At 46.7% G+C, this 18,272-nt stretch overlaps 1 protein-coding gene across 1 annotated transcript in view; it reads left to right on the top strand.

The window, feature by feature from the left end:
• Positions 1-4,362: 4,362 nt before the first annotated feature.
• HTRA1 (HtrA serine peptidase 1) overlaps positions 4,363-18,272 on the top strand; it is a 33,861-nt gene continuing 19,951 nt past the window's right edge. The window contains exon 1 of the mRNA XM_080401484.1: positions 4,363-4,876. Within this exon, the coding sequence (XP_080257610.1) occupies positions 4,423-4,876 (454 nt within the window). The 5' untranslated portion in view covers positions 4,363-4,422. The remainder of the gene's footprint in view (positions 4,877-18,272) is intronic.

The following is an 18,272-nucleotide window of genomic DNA, read 5'->3' as shown; positions in this document are numbered from 1 at the left end:
GGAATGGTGTACTTGAACATAGCTCTTCAAAGTGGTACCTTTGACACTGTAATTAGGGATTTGCATTTAAAATTACTGTTGGCACTGTGATTTTGCATATCAATATGCATAGTGAATGCATCTCGGAAGAATTTAAACCACTCTGTCACACTGCATTCCTATTGCCCCCATTTTCCTAATGATAACTGAGAGCATCACAACACCTCATAACTCTGTTCCCAGTAGGTGAGTGTCAGCTGCATGTTTGCATAGCAGCACGTTTGTTTTCTGCAAGTTTAACTGGGAAATTCCAACGCTTGTTTTACAGACCCTGCCTGTAGTGTAATACTTGCACTCCTGGTTGTAGGATTGCCCTCTGACATCAAGGAAAAACCAGGTGTACACCAATACATACTTAATTTGTTCAGATTAGCAATTGTTTCTTGGGGTAGGTGGCCTCTTTTCTCGTGAGGCTTTACAAAAGACACCCTGATCGTTTATCTTGTAAATTATGCCAGCAGCTATGCTTGTCAAGCACTGGGGCTGAATTCACATCTGGAAAAAGAGTATGTAGTTTTAAATTCCCTGGCTTTGATTCTCTTTTGAATTATCGGCATTTTTTCCTGTATGTAGCTATGATTCCAGTGTATGTTTTTTAAAAGTTGTTGGGGTTTGTTGGATATTTTTTCTTTAAGTAAATCTTTGTTTAACAAAATAGAGAAGCCCTACAAAGTAGAGAAGTCCTAGGTTTTTGCGGAATGGGGTAGGGATGCTACATCCTGGCTCAAAGTATGCAGGACAAATTTTTTTTCCTACAGAAAATGTGGGAGAAAGCAATTAATGAATGAAACAAAATGATAAACACAGTCATAATAAACCTAGAGCTTTCTGTAAAGTCCAAGCTGTTTAAGTTGGTTCAGAATATAGGTGTTCTGGCCATCTCAAACTTTCCCCATCCTCCTTTCTGGCCAGGATACTTGCAGCCCCAGACTGTCCTGTTAATGCCTTTCTCTCCTGCCAACCCTTTTTTTTTTTTTTTTTTTTTTTTTTTTCATCCTTTACGTGCTCCTTGCTTCCCACCCTTTCCACATGCAGTAGTAATGCAAGAGCCCTGCAGCAAGCGCTGCTGGCTTCTCTCGCTCCCGCCTTTGCCCTGGAAGCAGCTCTTTCCAAAGCGGTGATTCCAAAGGCAGTAAATGATACATCTTGGGTAACACTGCGACATCTTCATGGGCATCTGGGAAAACTCACTTGAAAACTCAGGTGTAACATAGAGCGTGCTGTCAGACTGCAGGGGAGGCCCATCTCCTCCGTCCCGACCCCTCCCGCCACCAGGGCTGAGGCTGAATGTCCGCAAATTCTGGAATCCCCACAGTGGCATCCAAACTTTCCTACCTTTAGAAGAATTTGTAGCATGTGATCTCTGGATGGAGCCTGCTATCATCGAGTTCGTTTGAGGAGGAGATGAATATTTTGCTAGTAAGTCTCTGACGTGTAAGTATTTTTCAGACCACGTTTTTGGCCTCCCTGAGGATAAACGTCTGCTGGCTTGGGTGGCTGTCCCGTGTGAAAAACGTTATGATGGGGGAGAAACAATAATTCCTGGGTTTATGATGCCTTTCAGGTGTAAAGCACTTCTGCACAGATTAACAAATACATTTTTCAGTAAACAAAGCTATTAAATCACTCCCAAAGACTTATCGCAGTTATTCTGGAAAGCGAGATGTTTGTTTTCAGTTGTGTGCAACCTAACAAATTCATATAGTAGAATATTATTTTTAATACTCAATAGAAAATTCCCATTCTTTCCAGGTTTAAGAAACAAAAAACATAACAGGAGAAGGTCTCAATACTAGTCCACTTCTTTGGAAGTGAACTGCTAATTCATGGTCTTCACATAAGACCTTGGGATGTGTTTTATTTCCTTTGCAGGGTTTGACTATCAGCAAATGTACATCCCATTTCTGTGCGATTTATTGAAGAAAAAATACTAGCTGGTGTATTATACGTTCTCAGTAGTCTGTAAAAGAGCTTGAAGCTGATAGTGCTGGCTTAATTGTACAAAAAAAGAATCACACATCATGGAAAAGATAAATATACACAACCGATGTTTCGAAGTTTTTTGTGCGAGAACACTAAACTTGCAGCAGTTCTTGAAGTAGTTAAATATTTAGCTTAAGATTTGCAAACTTTATAAGCTCAAGAGTTAAGCAAACACTAAATTTTCATTAATTACTCCTTTTTTGAGGCAAGGATTCATTCACCTCACTTGGGCTTTGAATGACGGCACTGACTGAATTATAACGGTGGGCTTATAACAAGTATTGTAACTTGTGGGAATTATAACAAGTGGGTTTCTGTCAACAGGGCTTTTGTTCATGGATTTTGAGCCTCCGTTCGTGCCTTGCCTTTTCTCCCTGGAACGACTGATATCAAAGGACACCAAGCTAGGCGACACCCATGGAGAGAGGAAAGACTGAACGAGGAACTTTCCCACCGCATGTGTGTGTTTTCCTACCTACAGAGATAAGGCTCCAGTGGCTTCAGACCCTAAGTTCTCTGATCAAGGCAACGTGATAGAAAAGCAGATAGCCCTTCTGGGTGGCCCGACTGAACCCCACGGTAATTCACTGGTCTCTGAATATTTTGCTCCTGCTTCCAAATCGGAGCTTGCAAGTTCTTTTCTGAACTTGTATATTTTTGTTGGTTTGGGGGTTTTTTGTTTTGTTTACTTACTTAAAACTGCTCATCTTAAAGACTTGTCTTTATTTAAGAGTAAAGGGAAAAAAACCAAACCAAACCCCAAAACACACCCTGAAGCTTATCGGCTACTTTTAATAAGTAATGGATAAACAATAATTTGATAACACTTTACCATGATCTCTATCCTTATTCTTTATATATATAAATGTGTATATATATGCATATATTTAAATGTTTTTAAACTTGTAAACATTTTCAAACTTTTTCCTAGTCTTTTTAATACCATAATGATTTTTTAATACTAAGGACATTTTGCTGTGAATTGTTCCAGATTACTACTTTGGTCACTTCTGAAATCAAGTAGTTCTCCTGAAACCTCTCTTCCTGCACAGCATAGGAGTTACTGGAAAACAACAGATCTAAGGGGTTCATACTGGAGCTTTTATTGGGAACGCTGGAGTCTGCGCGATTTTCCATCTGCAGCTGCTAATCAAGCAGTTCAGTAAGTTTTGCCCATCTGTGGTTCTGTGGTCATGGTTTGATAAGATTTTTATAATGTTCCCTGGAACAATCAGGTTTGAATTCCAGCACTTGGGGATGCTGCTTCCACCTGCTCAGATGGCATATTGTTAAAGCCTATTCCACTTTTTGTAGGAGAAAAGACTTTGTATTCTCTGTATTAATGTGGTTGCTGGCATCCTCGATTTCTCAGTTGCAGCTTGCCTAACAGTTTACAAACCATTAGGCAAGACAAAATGCTGTCAAGTTCATTAGGTCCTTGGTTATCCGATGTCTGATAGATACACTTAAATAATTAAGTGTTGGTAGTCTGTTCAAAAGTTTAATCGGCTGGTAATTAAATATTGGCTGTGCTCAATTTCCAGCTATGAGTTCTCATTATACCTTTCCCTACTAGCTTTGGAAATGATGTCTTTTCCATCGGAAGGTGCTTGGGTGTGATTTAAACTGCCCTTCACACCACCCTGGCCGTGGCACAGAGGCCATACGGGTCCGTGGGTCCGGCAGTCGCACAGCTGCCAGATAAATTGGATCAGCTTGCTCCTGCGGTGGCGGAAGAGGTTGGGGTTTGGGTAGGGTTTTTTTCTTTCTTGTTCTTTCGGTTAACTTAACCTTCTGCTAATTGCAAGTATCCACCTCGCCCTGAGGCCCTCGGGGGCAAGGGCGGGAGATGGGGGCGAGCCTGTCCCGGAGCCGCGCTGCTCCGAGCGCCCGGCTGGAGCCGTTTGCAGGGATCGCTTCTCCCCTTGCTCCTCGGGGACCCGCTGGCGGCCCTGCCCCCCCTTATCTGCCCAGCACGTTACCGACTTCAGACCGCCCTTCCCGTAATCCCCCCGGGGGGAGGGTGCTCAGCACCCACCCACCCCCCCCCCCCCCCCCCGCGCTGGCAGCAGCACGTTGTCAGCCCTCGCGTCCCCCGTCGGGTTTTCGGTGCCGCATCGCGGCCGCGACACCCAGCGCCGAGTGCCGCAGGTCGCGGCAGCGGCGGAGCCTGTGTCCGACCCCGAACGACGGGGCGTTACGGCCCCGGGGGAGGGGGGTGCTGCGGGGAGGGGGGTGTTACGGCCCCGGGGGAGGAGGGGGGGGCTGTGGCCGCTGCCCCGCCCCGCAGCCCTCCCCGCCCCCCCCCCTCCCCCCCCCCCCCCCCGTGCAGCCGCTTAAAGCCGCCCGCCCGGCGGGCCGCGCTCACCGCCCCGCGCCTGCCCTCGCCCCGCCGCCGCGATGCCGCTGTGGGGCTGGAGCCTGCTGCTGGCAGCCCTGCTCCCCGCCGCCGCCGCCGCGCCGCCGCCGCCCGCCTGCCCCGAGCGCTGCGAGCGGTCGCGCTGCCCGCCGCTGCCCGCCTCCTGCCCCGGCGGGCCCGTGCCGGACGCCTGCGGCTGCTGCCGCGTCTGCGGGGCGGAGGAGGGCGAGCCCTGCGGCGGGCCCGGCGGCGGCGGGCCGCCCTGCGGTGAGGGGCTCCAGTGCGTCGTGCCGCCGGGCGGCGGCCTGCCCGCCTCGGGCACCGTGCGCAAGCGGGCGGCCGCCGGGCGCTGCCTGTGCGCCAGCAGCGAGCCCGTCTGCGGCAGCGACGCCGTCACCTACGCCAGCCCCTGCCAGCTGCGGGCCGCCAGCCGCCGCGCCGAGCGCCTCCGCCAGCCGCCCATCATCGCCATCCAGCGCGGAGCCTGCGGGCAGGGTGAGGAGGGGGCGGCAGGGTGAGGGGGCGGCCCCCCGCGGGCAGGGTTCAGGGGATCAGCAGCGCTGAGGGGGCGGCAGGGCTGAGGGAGCAGCCCCCCGCGGGCAGGGTGAGGAGGGGGCGGCAGGGTTCAGGGGATCAGCAGGGTTCAGGGGGGCAGCCCCCCGTGGGCAGGGTGAGGAGCGGGCGGCAGGGTTCAGGGGATCAGCAGGGTTCAGGGGGGCAGCCCCCCGCGGGCAGGGTGAGGAGGGGGCGGCAGGGTTCCGGGGGGCAGCAGGAGCGGTTGCCTCTGCCCGCTCCGCCCGGGTGAGGACCGCGGGCGCTGCTGCTGCAGCCGGGGCAGCCCTGTCAGGGGCGGGGGGCTCTCGGGGGGCTCGGCAGCAGGCAGGCACCCCGTCCCCCGCCGGCGGCAGCGGGCAGGCACCCCGAGGCGCGGAGCAGAGGAAAGGGCTGGCCTTGGCTCACGTTTGGTATTCCAGTTCAGTGAGAAACTAGAGCAAGAATGCAGTGTTTGTCCGCCGAGCGTCGGGGGAGAAAGAACCCGATATCCCGACTTCCCAAAATCTCCTCCCGCCCCCTAGAGAAGTGGTGCCGGGCTCAGAATTGGGGCAAACGGGTTGCAAAACTCCTGAGGCCGATCGTGCGGCTTCGGCAGAGCCCGGCGCGGTGCTGGAGCCCCCGCGCAGCCAGAGCCGCTGCCCTCGGCCCCTTCAGCAGATCCGCTCTGATCTATCAGTAACGGAGTCGCTGGGGAAGGGGGGTGCTCGTAACTCGACGGAGCGTTTAGCTGACCTTAGCCTTTGGTGGTTTGTTTGGTTTTTGGAGGATGGGAGTGGCCGTCGAGAAGCAACACTGCAGCTAGCCGTGTTTTTCCTTCAGCATTGCTGTTACTTAGTTATTTTAGCGGAGTCGGATGTAAGCTGAGCCCTCGGATGGATGGACGGATGCTAATTGTCTGTGAGCCGTGTGCGGGCACGTTGCAGGGTTATGAAACGGGGGCGGGCTGAGCGCCCGGTGCAGCGCTCGGTCCTGCAGGGGCGGGATGTGGCACCGGGGCGGGATGAGCTGGGGATCATCCTTACCAGGTGCCTCCTCTCATACAACCTGCCTTAAACCTCGGAAGCTGAGGCTGCATATTTCTTCCAAGCCGTTCAGCACGGGAATGCGTAATAACTGGCATGAATTAAGCCTGTATTTCCGCAGTGGTAGTCACTTTTTAGTAAGTCAGCGCTGTTTCGCTGAGGATTGATTCTTTTGGTGTAGCTTGTGCCATTTCTGCACATCTTTCTTTAAAAACAAATCTTTTTTGGAGATGTAGCCATCATTTTTCCAGCAGAAGAATATTCTGATGCATAGCGACTGTATGCTTGGCTTGGGCAAAATACCAGTCCCGCTTTGCAGATCAAACTCACAACTCTGGTATCAATACAACTGATTTTTTGTGCCACTGGTTTTCCCCTGGGTTTCAAAGCTGCGTTGTGCTCTGTGGAACATTGCTGGCATTTACTGACACTGGGAGACAATTAAAGCTTTCACGCTACAGTTTCCTGATCTCCAGTATAATATAATGCCTTGTGATTTTTATTCTCAATTAATGAAACCGATATTGTTTTCTCAGTCTCTTCTGCTGAACGTTTGCAGAATTCGGGCTGTGTTTGAGCTGGCGAGTAATACATGCCTCCGGTAGGCTGTACAGAAAATGCATAGGCTGCATATAGACCTTGTATAGGAAAACTCCACTGTAGTAGCTACATCATGTGTACATCCAGACAATCATTTTGCCTTGTTGCACCTCTGGTTGGAGCGATGCTCATTTTCTGTATCACTAGGGACAAAAGGAAGGTGCTAGAGAAGCCAACCAGTAGCACACGTTTATCCCTAAACCAGAGCAAACATTGCTACAAGCAAAGCTTTTTTTCATATGGGAAGAACTGAAAATATAAAGAAATGGAGAGCAGGCTGTAAAGCACTATTCCCTGCAGGCAGGATGAACCACTGTTTTGAAAAGCCATTACCTAATATTTGGCTCCTTAAAGCTCTTAATTTTTAATTTTGAGTTCATTTTCAGGAGTGCATTTGCTACTTAAGAGACGGAGTTATTTTTGGTAAAATATTTTATGCTTTCATAGTAACATAAATAAATCACGTGGTGAATACAGTGCAATGGCCCAGGGAAATAAGGGAATGGGGATGTAGAGAAAGTATTCAGAAAGCACTTTTTTGTTGTTCTTTTTAAGTTTCACATCACTTTAGTAGCTGGTCAAGTAAAATATTGTGTGTGTTGTATAAAATAAAGTAAAACTTTCTTTCTCAATTTTCATCTACTGCAATCCACTCCAGGTGCAGCTTTTTTTGTCCTTCAGTGATTCTCGGTGCATCTATGCAAATAACACACATGTTTACGAGAGAGTGCGGGAGAGGCAGGGGAAGGTTGCTCTGGGTCTCTGCGTGTAAGGGGGAAGTTTCCCTATGCAAAATGGGAATTGTGTGTCTTTAAAAAAAAAACAACAAACAAACAAAACAAAAAACAAACTAACAAAAAAACTCAGGAAAAGTTTTGTAAGCCTTGGAGCTTACTCTGGCCTTGGCCCCAAACACTGCTGAGGGGACAGGTGGTAGCAGGGTGTAGCCGTGTGGCACTGAGGTGCTGAGCAGGTCTCCTGCGCCCTGGTGATGTGCTCTGGGGTGCAGGATCAGCCCACAGCTCGCTTTGTGAGCCAGACATGCAGAAAGGGCAAAACAGGCTCTATCTAGAGAAACCCCAGGAGCAGCGAGGGGAGAGGGGAAAGCCCAGCTGGGGCCTTTAGCCAGGACGTGCATTGGTTAAACTGGTATGGTGAATGCACAGGATGGGAGCAGGGCTGAAGCGCGTTGGGTAAGGCAGGGGCTGAGCAGGGTGACACGCTGTGCGATGGCTGGTGGAGCCCTTTCATCACTGCTGTGTCCCTGTCCTGGGGCGATTCCAGCTCTCCCCTCCTGCAACATGGCCACGGGCAGCGTAACCAGCGGTGAGCAGCCTCTCCAGTGTGCCCTGGGCAGATCTTCCCGCTGCCTCTGGCGGGTGATACAGCCCTGGTTTCATACCGGTACCGCTGGCAGCACCAGCAAGTCGTTTCTGCACCAGCCTGGGCATGACTGCTGGGCTGCAGCTTTTGCAAAAGAAATCTCTGCTTTCCATGAAAGACGTGAGAGAGATGGTGGTGGAGGGCATCAGACCTGCGAAGCATGTGCCGGTGCAGCGTGGTGTGGGTTGGTACCGATGAAAATACAAATGTGTGAAGAAAGAAGGTGAAGGTCCTCTGAGCAGAAAGTATGACTGTGGAAGGACCGTCCCACAGCCGGGAGCAAGGTCAGTGCAACCAGACCTCGGTATTCAGTGTCATGAGGTTCAGCATGCCGGGAGGATGTTTTCTTTTTCTTCTGCAAATACGTTTTAGGTGCTCTTAAATCCCTCAGTTGACCAAGGGAAGGAGGCACGGGATGTTCAACACGCAGTTTAAACCAGTCTTCCTTCCCCTCCTCGCTTCTCCCAGCAAATGCTGGCAGGCGTTTGAACACAGGGTGTCCTTCTCTCCGTGCTGTCTTCACACTGTAAAATACAAACTAACCTGGATTAGCCCTTTCACCTTGAACCAGAGAAAGAATAAGAAAGTTCCTCATGGTTGCTCTCAGTTCCTTACTTTCCTCTGCCTCTTTTTTAAACCAGATTTTTATGTTGTCATTTTTTTTTATGAGGCTTACTGTGTCTAGCGTGGTATCCCAGTAACCTCAGCAGTCTTCAGCGCAGTAGCATCTGTCACAGGCGGTTCACACTTCTGTCACAGGTGTGCTCACACCATGATGGTCAGCAGATCTGGAGGCTGATGTGAGCTCTTCTGGTTTAGATTAAGCAGGTCATTACTGCTTGCTTTGGGGCCAGGCAGAGGTGAGTTGAGGGGTAACTCTCAGTTCTAGAAAGGTGAATATCGGTAACAGACAGAGACTTTGCTATTTATTTTCGTCACGTTATCATTTCATAGTTCCAGGGATGAGGAGGAAATAAAAAAACCTCCATCACTCAAACTCAGCTTCTCGCAAAGCAGGCGACTTTGTATTTTGAAATGCACCGGGTGAAATTGCATCCAAGTGACTGTGTGATTATCTGGCAGAAGGGAAGGACCTCCACGGTCGATAAACCATTTGTCATTAACTGAGTCCTTTAAAACCAATGTGAGAAGGAGATCCATGCAGGGGAGGACAGGAAAGAGCAGTAGATGGACCTGCCCAAATTCCTTTGCCTGCAGCAGGGATAGGGCTGCCGGGCTGGCAGTGCTGAGCCTTGCAGGAATGAATAATCGGGGCAGGAAGAGCGACTCAGCAGAGAAATCTGGGAAGGTTGGGAACTACGCCAGATATTTATCAAGAGGAAAGTTGGTATTGTTGTTATGAACTAGGCTTTCAGCTGTTTCCCGAAAGATAGAGTAACAGGCACACGATAGTGCACTGAAGAAATTCTGGGAGACCTTTGCAGGTTACTTGGCACGTGTCAAGTCTATTAGAAATGACCTGGGAGGACCAGGTGCTACGGAACTGGGTGCACAAGTGAGCGCTCCAGTGCTGTTAGTGATTTTTAGCTGCCTTCATCTCCCTCAGTTGCTGTGTTTGGGTGGTCTGAAAGTCATTATCTTCTGACTTTCCTCAGTCCCTTTTGCAGGAGAAGGGGAGGGAGGGAAGAGGCAGCTGAAGGCGATGGAAATAAATAGCAACATATTTCCAGAAGAGAACCAATTCCCAAGTGTGGGATTAAAAAGCTTTTCCAAAGCCAAGTATTCAGCTCTGAGAGAAGGGAACTGTAAGAAGTGGTTTGTCTGAAGAAGCTCACCTTTTCCCCTCTCCACATCTAGATTTCCTTCCCGGGGAGCCGGCAGTAATTCTGTAGTCTCTAGACTTCAAACAGTCGAGTCACTAAATACAGATTTGGAACAAGGAAAGATTCAGTCCTTTCATCTTCTGGGCTTTGAAATTTAAAGGTACCTGTGGACTGGACAGGAATACTTAAAGCCATGAGTAAGCAGCAGGAGCCTTATTAAGTAGAGTTTGGATGTGATGGAGGCAGCATATCCTGAGCAGTTAAAGGAAAGACTCTGCTGTCCAAGAAATAGGAGAAGCTGGAAAATATTTTTCAAATGTGAATTTACGTGTGCTTGGAGTGAAAGAAAGCAATGTTAGAAATAGAAACTGGGGTACTGTGAAACTTAACTTTTGTTGTAAATAAAGTAATTCCTCACTCCCATAAACTGCTGGGGCCTCCAGGATCCCTGGCTGGACTTGGCAGAAAGTCCCACAGCATTTGTAACCAGGCCCAAGTGAATATCTAGAGTTATTTTAGAGGCTGTGTCCAGGATGTTGGGGGGGTAGGGGGGGGAAAGCAAGACTTTGCCTTCTGGATACGGGTTATTGTGATTCCCGAATTGGTTTGCCTGCCTCAAAGAGAAAAATATAACTAAAAATAAATCTCGACTCCTCTATTTCAAAGGGCTATAAAATAATGGATCGATCTTCTACTAACTGATGATGTTGACCTGTAGGTAACAGGAGATTTATAGTATCTTAAATTTGTAGGACAGGGTACAGGTAGATTAGTTATTTTATTTTAAAGTTTAGTGAATTGAGTAGATCTTGTGTACCGTATTTTAGTGACCAGAGATGAACTGGGCAGCCAGACAGAGTAGCTCTTGAATTTCTGGTTTCACATCAGATAGCCTGGTGCACTGACAAGGCTGGAAGCCAGCTGCGTTGTGCAGTGCGCTGAGAGTGCTCTGCCGGGAGCTTGTTGCGGAGGGATAACAGTGTGCACGCGTATGCACACGCATGCTGCGAAAAAAATACGTACGTGTGCGTAAGGTGTGAGTAGATCCATTAGCCTGTGCTGTTACTGCACATTAGCTCTGCAGGCTGGCGTGTTAATGGCACCACTGGTGCGGCTGTGCCGAGTGGTGTGGCGCAGCTATGCTATAGGCACCCCAGCAAAATTTTCTGTGTCAGTAGTTAATCGAACCTTGTTCTTGTCTGGCATTTTTTATCCCGTGTCAAATTCTGTCAGGGTTTCTCAGTCTTTCCATTTCCCTGCTCTTGTAAAGCCTTCTTTTTGGTGTGGTGGGAGAGAGGGATATGCAGTGAACAGTTCCTATATCCAGTCTTGCAGGCTTGTTGCTGGAAATACCAATGAGACAGCTGTGGTGGTTGGAATTAAAAATGCTTGATGTTTCTGGTAGCAATTGGATTTGCACGTATTTCTATTGACAAAAACCTGATGGATAAAATAATGCATATTAAATCTAGGAACCGTGCATAGCAGCTATCCAGTGGTCTAAAATTTCAAATTCTTTATACAGCAGAGCATTAGGAGAAGCTCACAATATTTTTCCAGAGGCCGATGTCATTACCCATTTTACAGATAGTGAATCTAGGGCAGGGGAAGATAAAGAGCTTTGCTCAAGGTCAGCCAGTAAGCCAGTAGCAGAGCCGCGAGCAAACTGAGCTTTTGTGAGTCCCTGCTCCTTTTTCCGCCCCTTGCCCGCATTGCCTCTCCATTTTCCATGACTTTTCTTTTCCATTACTCTATTTCTTAAACTTGCAGGCTGCAGTTTTGGCTTCGTTCTGCAAATGGCATCGATAATCTGTCAATCTGCAGCTGTAGAAAGTAATTTTGGAGGAGGAAAGAAGTGGGTGGGCTGAGTGCCAGTAAGGAAGAGAAACCCAGATGACTCTTCCCCTCCCATCATCCCACCCTCAGAATAAACACAACCCCCCAGGAGTCTCATACTTCAGCATTGGGGGTGGTAAAGAGATGATTCGTTCCTTTTTCCAGGACACAACGTATGCACCGTTTGGCATCCCTGCCCATTCTGTATCAGAGATCTGTACGTAGACCTCTCTGAAGGTAAAGCTTGGCTGACCCTTGTGTTCTTACGTATTCAGACTGTGAAAGCGGGCAAGCAGAAACTACTTATAATTAAAACATGAAAAATATTCAGATGATCCATAAAATAAAGCAGAATACCCATGTGGATAAAAAAACCACTATGTAAATAGTCAAGGTGGATAGGGGAGCAGTGAATATAATAACTAGAACTCTAAATATCATAAAAATATACACATTTAAGAGTGTGAAACAGAAACCTGTTCTTCTTTTAGCCTTTCAGGGGAAACTACACATGCACTGGGACAGCGGCTGTCTCACCAGTGGCAGTGCCACCTCCTTTCTGTACTTCTCAAAACAGGATGGCAGAAGTACGGCCTGCATTACTCCAGGCTCATTTCCTAAATGCTCATTGATTTCTGATATCTACGTTAAAATAAATATGGATAATCTTGGAGTGATTCCTAAGACAGATGTAGAAAATACTGCCAGAGGCTGAAGGATTTGTTTAGTATGTAGATGCTGTGGCTTTTGTGATACAGTTATGCTGTGGTTATGTATTGTACAGTTACAAAGCCCCGGAGTAGGAGGGGTGTGTACATTTTACTATGGTATTGAAGTTTTTCCTATAGATTTGATCTTTCTGTGTATCACCTCTGTGTCACTGTAAGTCCTGCCACAGCAAAGTGGTGAAATCGGTGCCTTCTCCCGCTGCAGAGAAGCAGCATCTTAGGAGGCTTTTTTTTAGGCTTGTGTCTTAAGAGACTTTTTTTAGGTTTCTCATTAGAGAAAAAAAGGTTGTAAAAGCATGAAAACAAGAACTTGTTTTTATTCCCTGGTGTCTTCATAGCAGGGTTCCTGGAAGTTGAACTAAGTCTCTCTTAAGCAGGGATTTCTTCTAAAGATGCAGTGTGAAAGTTTCTCACATACTTAAAATGCGACCTTAATGGTTTTATAATGTTAAGAGGAATTTTCAAGATCAGGCAGCTGTCAGTTACATGTAGGATATAGGAATTACCACGTCGTTGTTACTTAATAGGTGTTTTGAGGTTGTTTTGCTGGTCTCTGCCTGAGATGAGTGGAGCTGGGAGGTAGAGCAGGGTGACGACCCGAGCTGGAAGGGACATAAACTGAGCAGGGCTGGAAAAAGGAGAGGAGAAATTATTCCTGACTCATCTGTTATATTTTCTGCCTTCTGCAGAGAAGAGAATACCACGTCTGCTTTAACCTGTTGACTGAAATATTCTTTTCATCTGCCTGCAGGAAATCAGGCAGACTCTTTTCCATAACTACCTGACTTATAATTTCTTAATGTTTCCAGTTCAGGCAGGGCTACTGTTAACGATGTTTTCGAGCTCAGCACTCTTTACCCTTGTCCTGAATTGCTCTTTACCTTTATTTTTTTCGTGTCTGAGCATCTGTGTGCGCCCTGCCTTCCCTCCTCACCCCCCGGAGGGGCCGGTGTGCCCGTGTGGGGCACTGCAAGCGTGGGGAGCGCTGCTGGCGCAGCCGCCCAGAGCCGTACATCTTCGTCGGAGGGCTGCTGACTTGCGATTACTTTGTCATCTCCTCCGATGAGCCCAGGCTCAGCATTGTATTAATATGGCAATGGTGCTCCGGGAACAGCGTGTTCCTCCTCGCAGGGCTGCGTTCCTCCGGCCTGGGGCTCCAGGCCTGGTTGTTTATGCAGAAGTTGGGTTTCCTCCCACCTCACCGCTGCTGTTTACAGAAGGAATCGCAGTTTCCTGTTGTGTTAGATGGAGCTGTCGCTCCGCTCTGGATTCCTGCCCTCCCTGCTTAACACTGAATTGCTTTTGAACCTCATCAGCTTGGAAGTCTGTTGCTTTTGCTCACTGCTACTATAATTACGAGATCTTTTTTGCCGGGGCAGCCAGTGCACTTAGTTCATAGAGGAATTTCTGGCATTTCTGAGAGTTTTCATATACACATTTTTCTCCCTGTGAGGTTCTGCGAGGGTTGCTAAAGTCTGAGACTATTCCTGTGAGATAAAATAGGGGTTATGCCCATTTTAAAGATCAATCCAAGACACTGAGGTTTCAAATCACTTTTCACAAGCTGCGTAGAGACTGTGTAACACAGCTTAGACCAGGATGCACACATCCCGGGTGTTCCTTCTTCTGCAGAACGCTCCAGCCATTTGGCACCTAGCTAGCTATGCGGAGTTGCAACAGAAGATACAAAAGGCATCTGATTGGTTTACTGCGTATTCTGCCTTGTAGGCAAGCAGTAGGAAAAGTTCCTGTTTGGCTAAAAATTTACATTTAAATCTGAAGTTATATAGGAACTTGCTACAGGAAAGCTGCCAGCGTGTTGCCCAAGGATGTTTCCCATTGACCGTCATCAGTGCCAAGAAAATCTTGAATTACATTGGGACTGGATGCCAAAGAGGTCTTTTTGATACTAGGAAGGAAGCTGGACCAAAAAGGCTGGACCAAAGTTCTCTGAAGACACTGTGCTTTACAATTTAATTCACTTCAAATACTCATTTTGGTTGTTCTCTTTGTTTTATGAACACAGAACTCTGTATGTGTCGTTGTCTTCATGTAGCCTAGTCATTCCTGTGTTGCCAGTATCTGCTTTTACTTATTCATACGTTTGCATTTTCAGTAAGTTGCCCTCTTAAACTCTCAACAGAGTCTTAAGCATTCATTTTTGGCTGGTAGTGGGGAGTAGGGTGCGGCAGAGATCGAGCTATCCAGTGCATCGCAGAAGCCCCTATACCACCAGCAGGAACACCCTGCTGCTCGGTGGGGTTTGTCTACCTTTCACACCTTTTTCCCTGAAAATCAGCAAGGTCAGCTTTTGTTCTCAAGAACATCAATGTAAACGTGCAGTTGATTCACCTTCTTTTTTGTACTCAAACTTGCAACGTTGTATGGGTGACCGCATGATGGTTTGAAAACTGTTCTGTTACCATTAATTAGAGAGCTGTTTTGTTGTACAAACTTTGTATAGATTTCCTATTTTGTTTAGCTTGGCAGCTTTTTTTTTTAATTATTATTTGGTTAATATCTGTGATTAAAACGAACGGTTTCAGGCTTTTGGATTAGCAGGGAAAATATAAATTTTAAAGCCTGTTGCAAGATTTCTGATGCACGTGACAGAGTCCTTGTTAAAGGTTACCAAGAAATAATTGATCATCTAAATATTATGATGATGGAAATATTTTTCTTCGCAAGTTTGCATTCATGCCAAAAAACGATTTTACTTTAAATCCTCACTTTAATCTTGTAGCGGTTCTTGCTGCAGGAAACCTTTTAAGTGAATACCAGATTTGTGCAGTTCACTATTTGGTAGAATAAAATGCTTGAAATCTCTGTGTTATTTAGCGCTATGAAAATAGTTCTGCTTTTAGGGATGCCATGGTAATACAGATTTTCTTCTCTGAAATCTGTGAAGTGTCTTTAGTTTCTTCTTGGGTTATACAGGGAAAAAATAACTGATGTAATAGTAGCTTTATTACCAGGCACTGCGGTTTAGGCCTCCTCTCAAAATTCCCTCTACTGATCTAAAGGTGGTTTTTTTAGCAAATCATCTATGACACGTGGAATGTTGTTTCTTATTTTCTTAGTGTTTCTTTGTGTAGTATCCTTTTTTTGTGTATTAAGCAATTTATCCTTGAATGGGAAAGGGAGTATTTAGGCTTGCAGTTTTATGTAATTTTTAAAGAAAAAGAGCAGCGTGGCAGCAGATTCCCATACATCACTTTTTCCTTGTGTCTCTCCAGCGGAGTTTGCTGATACCACCATTTGCAGTGTGAGCTAAGCACATTTGCTGGAGTTTTTGTTTCCATAGTAGTGTCAGAGGTTTTAACGTATTCCTATATGACATGAATGGGAATTTGTACAAACATCAGCGGCTGGAGTTCTGTTTGGGAGGGTGGAAGTCCTCCAAGTTAAACTTTACAGTCCTGTGGTTTGCGTTAGTAGTCACAGGTTCTGCCAGCCCAGGGGTTTCGTGAGTACTTAAGCCCTTCTGGCTCTGTTCTGCAGAGAAACCCAAGCTGTCCTTTCAGACCCTAGTGTGTGTATGGACCTGGCGCTGTGTAGCTGAACGTATTTACGTTAAGTAAGCAGTGAGTACAGGAGGGTAGTAATCATCTGTTTTCAGCAGCCTGGGTAGCTTAATACATTTAGTTAGCCCATAAACTTCAGCAGGTGGCAGTCGCTCTGCTCGTACTCTCTGTTGCTGTGCAGAGATTTCAGAGACACACTTCTGAGCGTTATGGAGTTGACAGATTGACCGTAGATCCCTGGATCCAAGCCCCATGTTCTTCTCCTGGTCCTGGCCTGATGCTAGCAGACCATGGGGACTGCACCAGGTGGGACGTTAACGCTAGGTCTGATGAACGGAGTCGGGGTGAAGCAGCCCTCGTGGCTGAGCGTGCTGCTGCTCAGGCGCTAGCATGAAGCAAACCCAAAGGATATTACAGTTTGGGTTCCCTGGAAGGACAGGGGCATTGCACTTTTCCAGTGTGAAGCATCTTTAATGGTGAGCCTGGAGATGATGCTCCATTCTCCCTGCAATTCGCATATAAACATCCTCTTTTAACAGTTATAAAATTGCAAATCCTGGTAGTTGAAGCTGTTTTGCATGATTACTATTTCATAGGAAGCTTGTTTGTTTGTTTGTTTGTTTAATCTCAACGGGGATGGAAGTTTCTTGCTGTTTTTGAAGAAATCGGAGGCTCGCTTCCAGACTGAATCTGAGCTTTTTTGATTTGGGACTTGAGGATATCTGGCGAGGTCGCACCAAGTGAGGGTGGGAGGGAGAGGCTTGCTACGCTTTGCTGGGGAGTGACTTCCCCCCCACACCCCCGGCTATTTAAGATAAGCCCCATTGAATGAGATAATTGTGCTGGTTTGAACTTAAAGACAGCGGAAAGGAGACACAGGAGTGCTGGGGGTGCCTGAGCACGGGCTGGCTGTATTGGGAAGCAGAGGAGAAAGGATGGGCAGCAAGCTGAGCTGGTCCTGATGGATGAGAGCAGGGCACCTTGGCTGAAAGGGGGAAAATACATGGAAACTGGAGGGGAAACAAGAGCCATTTCTGACTAAGATGTGCCTAAAGCTTTGTGTGAAGATCTGCTCTCATGGGAGGTGGACCTAAGGTGAGAGAAGGCCTTCCAGAACTGCAGATACAGTTCTCATAACTGAAGGGGAGAGGTTACTTTAATGAGATTTTTATCTCCAAAGCATCTTTTCAGTTCAGCTCAAAATATTACCAAAGCAGCACGTGCGAGTTGGAGTTGTAAGCATGAAAGCATCAATGCTACTTTGAGTAATGACTTAATCAGAACCTAGATCTCAATATTCTTTTTTGGCTCATCTTTATGAAACCAAATTATTTCAGTTGTTTACACCTGGGTGTGCTTTTTTGTATGGCTTGGTATTCTGTCTTGCCTCCCAGCAGTTTGTTTACTGATATGAGCCCTATTAATGTCAGTTGGCAGAGATTTTTCTCTTCGTTTGAGGGCTGACAGCCAGCATATCTTTGAAGTCCTGGAAGAATTAGTTGCCTTGGGAATTTTTCATGCCATAACCTATTTATGTTTTTTTAAGTCAGTTTTTGATCATTAACTGAATTCACAACAATCATCCTCATGGTGTCATTAATAAAGGTTTCTTAACCATGCTCATGGGCATTTAGGGCATTGTGCAGTAGTTCAATAAAAGCTTTATAAAACGCAATAATCACAGCATATAAATAGAAAGAGGAACAGTCTGCAAAGATCTGAACATCAAAGCCTGAAGGTATTTAGGAACTAGAGCTTTATTCAAGCCCACCTCTCAATGAATTAAAAACCCACAGAAAATCTCCAACCTCAAACACAAAACCAAAAAAATAATGAAAAGACTCTACTAAGAACAAAATTCCACAAAGTTTGGTTTAAAGAAAAAGGCCAGAAAATTGCGAAACTTTATCCTCATGAATTCAACACTGCTGTACCAAAGAAGCAGTTTTCAACTGAAGAAACTGCATGTTGGGGACTTTTGGAAAGTATCTCCTGAGAAGTTTTTTACCAATGTCTTCTACAGTGGCTGGTGATGGCTGCAAACTACCATACGGCGGTCAAGGAGTGAGTATCTGCTAATACTAGGTTTGTGTTATTGGTGGTTTTATGGCACTTCAGGCTTTCACTTGGTAGCCTGTGACTACTGGTGAGTCAAGTCTAAGATAAAAATTTGTGGTGGTGGTTGCTTATAGGAAAGATAAGTGCACCTCTCGGCTCCCACGTGCCTTGCTCAGTAATCCTAAAGAGCAATTAGATACGATGAGCATTAAGTATGTACGTAACGGGCAAACGGTATGCATGCACACATGTCTGTTTTGGTGTCTCTTTCCACTCCCCCAGGATACTTTTTCTCAGTGATAGAAGAAATTTTTGACATATTAATACTTTCGCTGTAGCCTTCAGCTTTTACGTCATCACATGATGGTGAAGACCAGTTGATAAGAATATTTTTTTTGTTA

This window comes from Falco punctatus (genome assembly GCF_963210335.1).
Source record: "Falco punctatus genome assembly, chromosome: 9".
NCBI classification, from domain to species: Eukaryota; Metazoa; Chordata; class Aves; order Falconiformes; family Falconidae; genus Falco; species Falco punctatus.
Note: the sequence above shows the minus strand (reverse complement) of the source record. Positions and strands in the feature narration are given on the sequence as shown.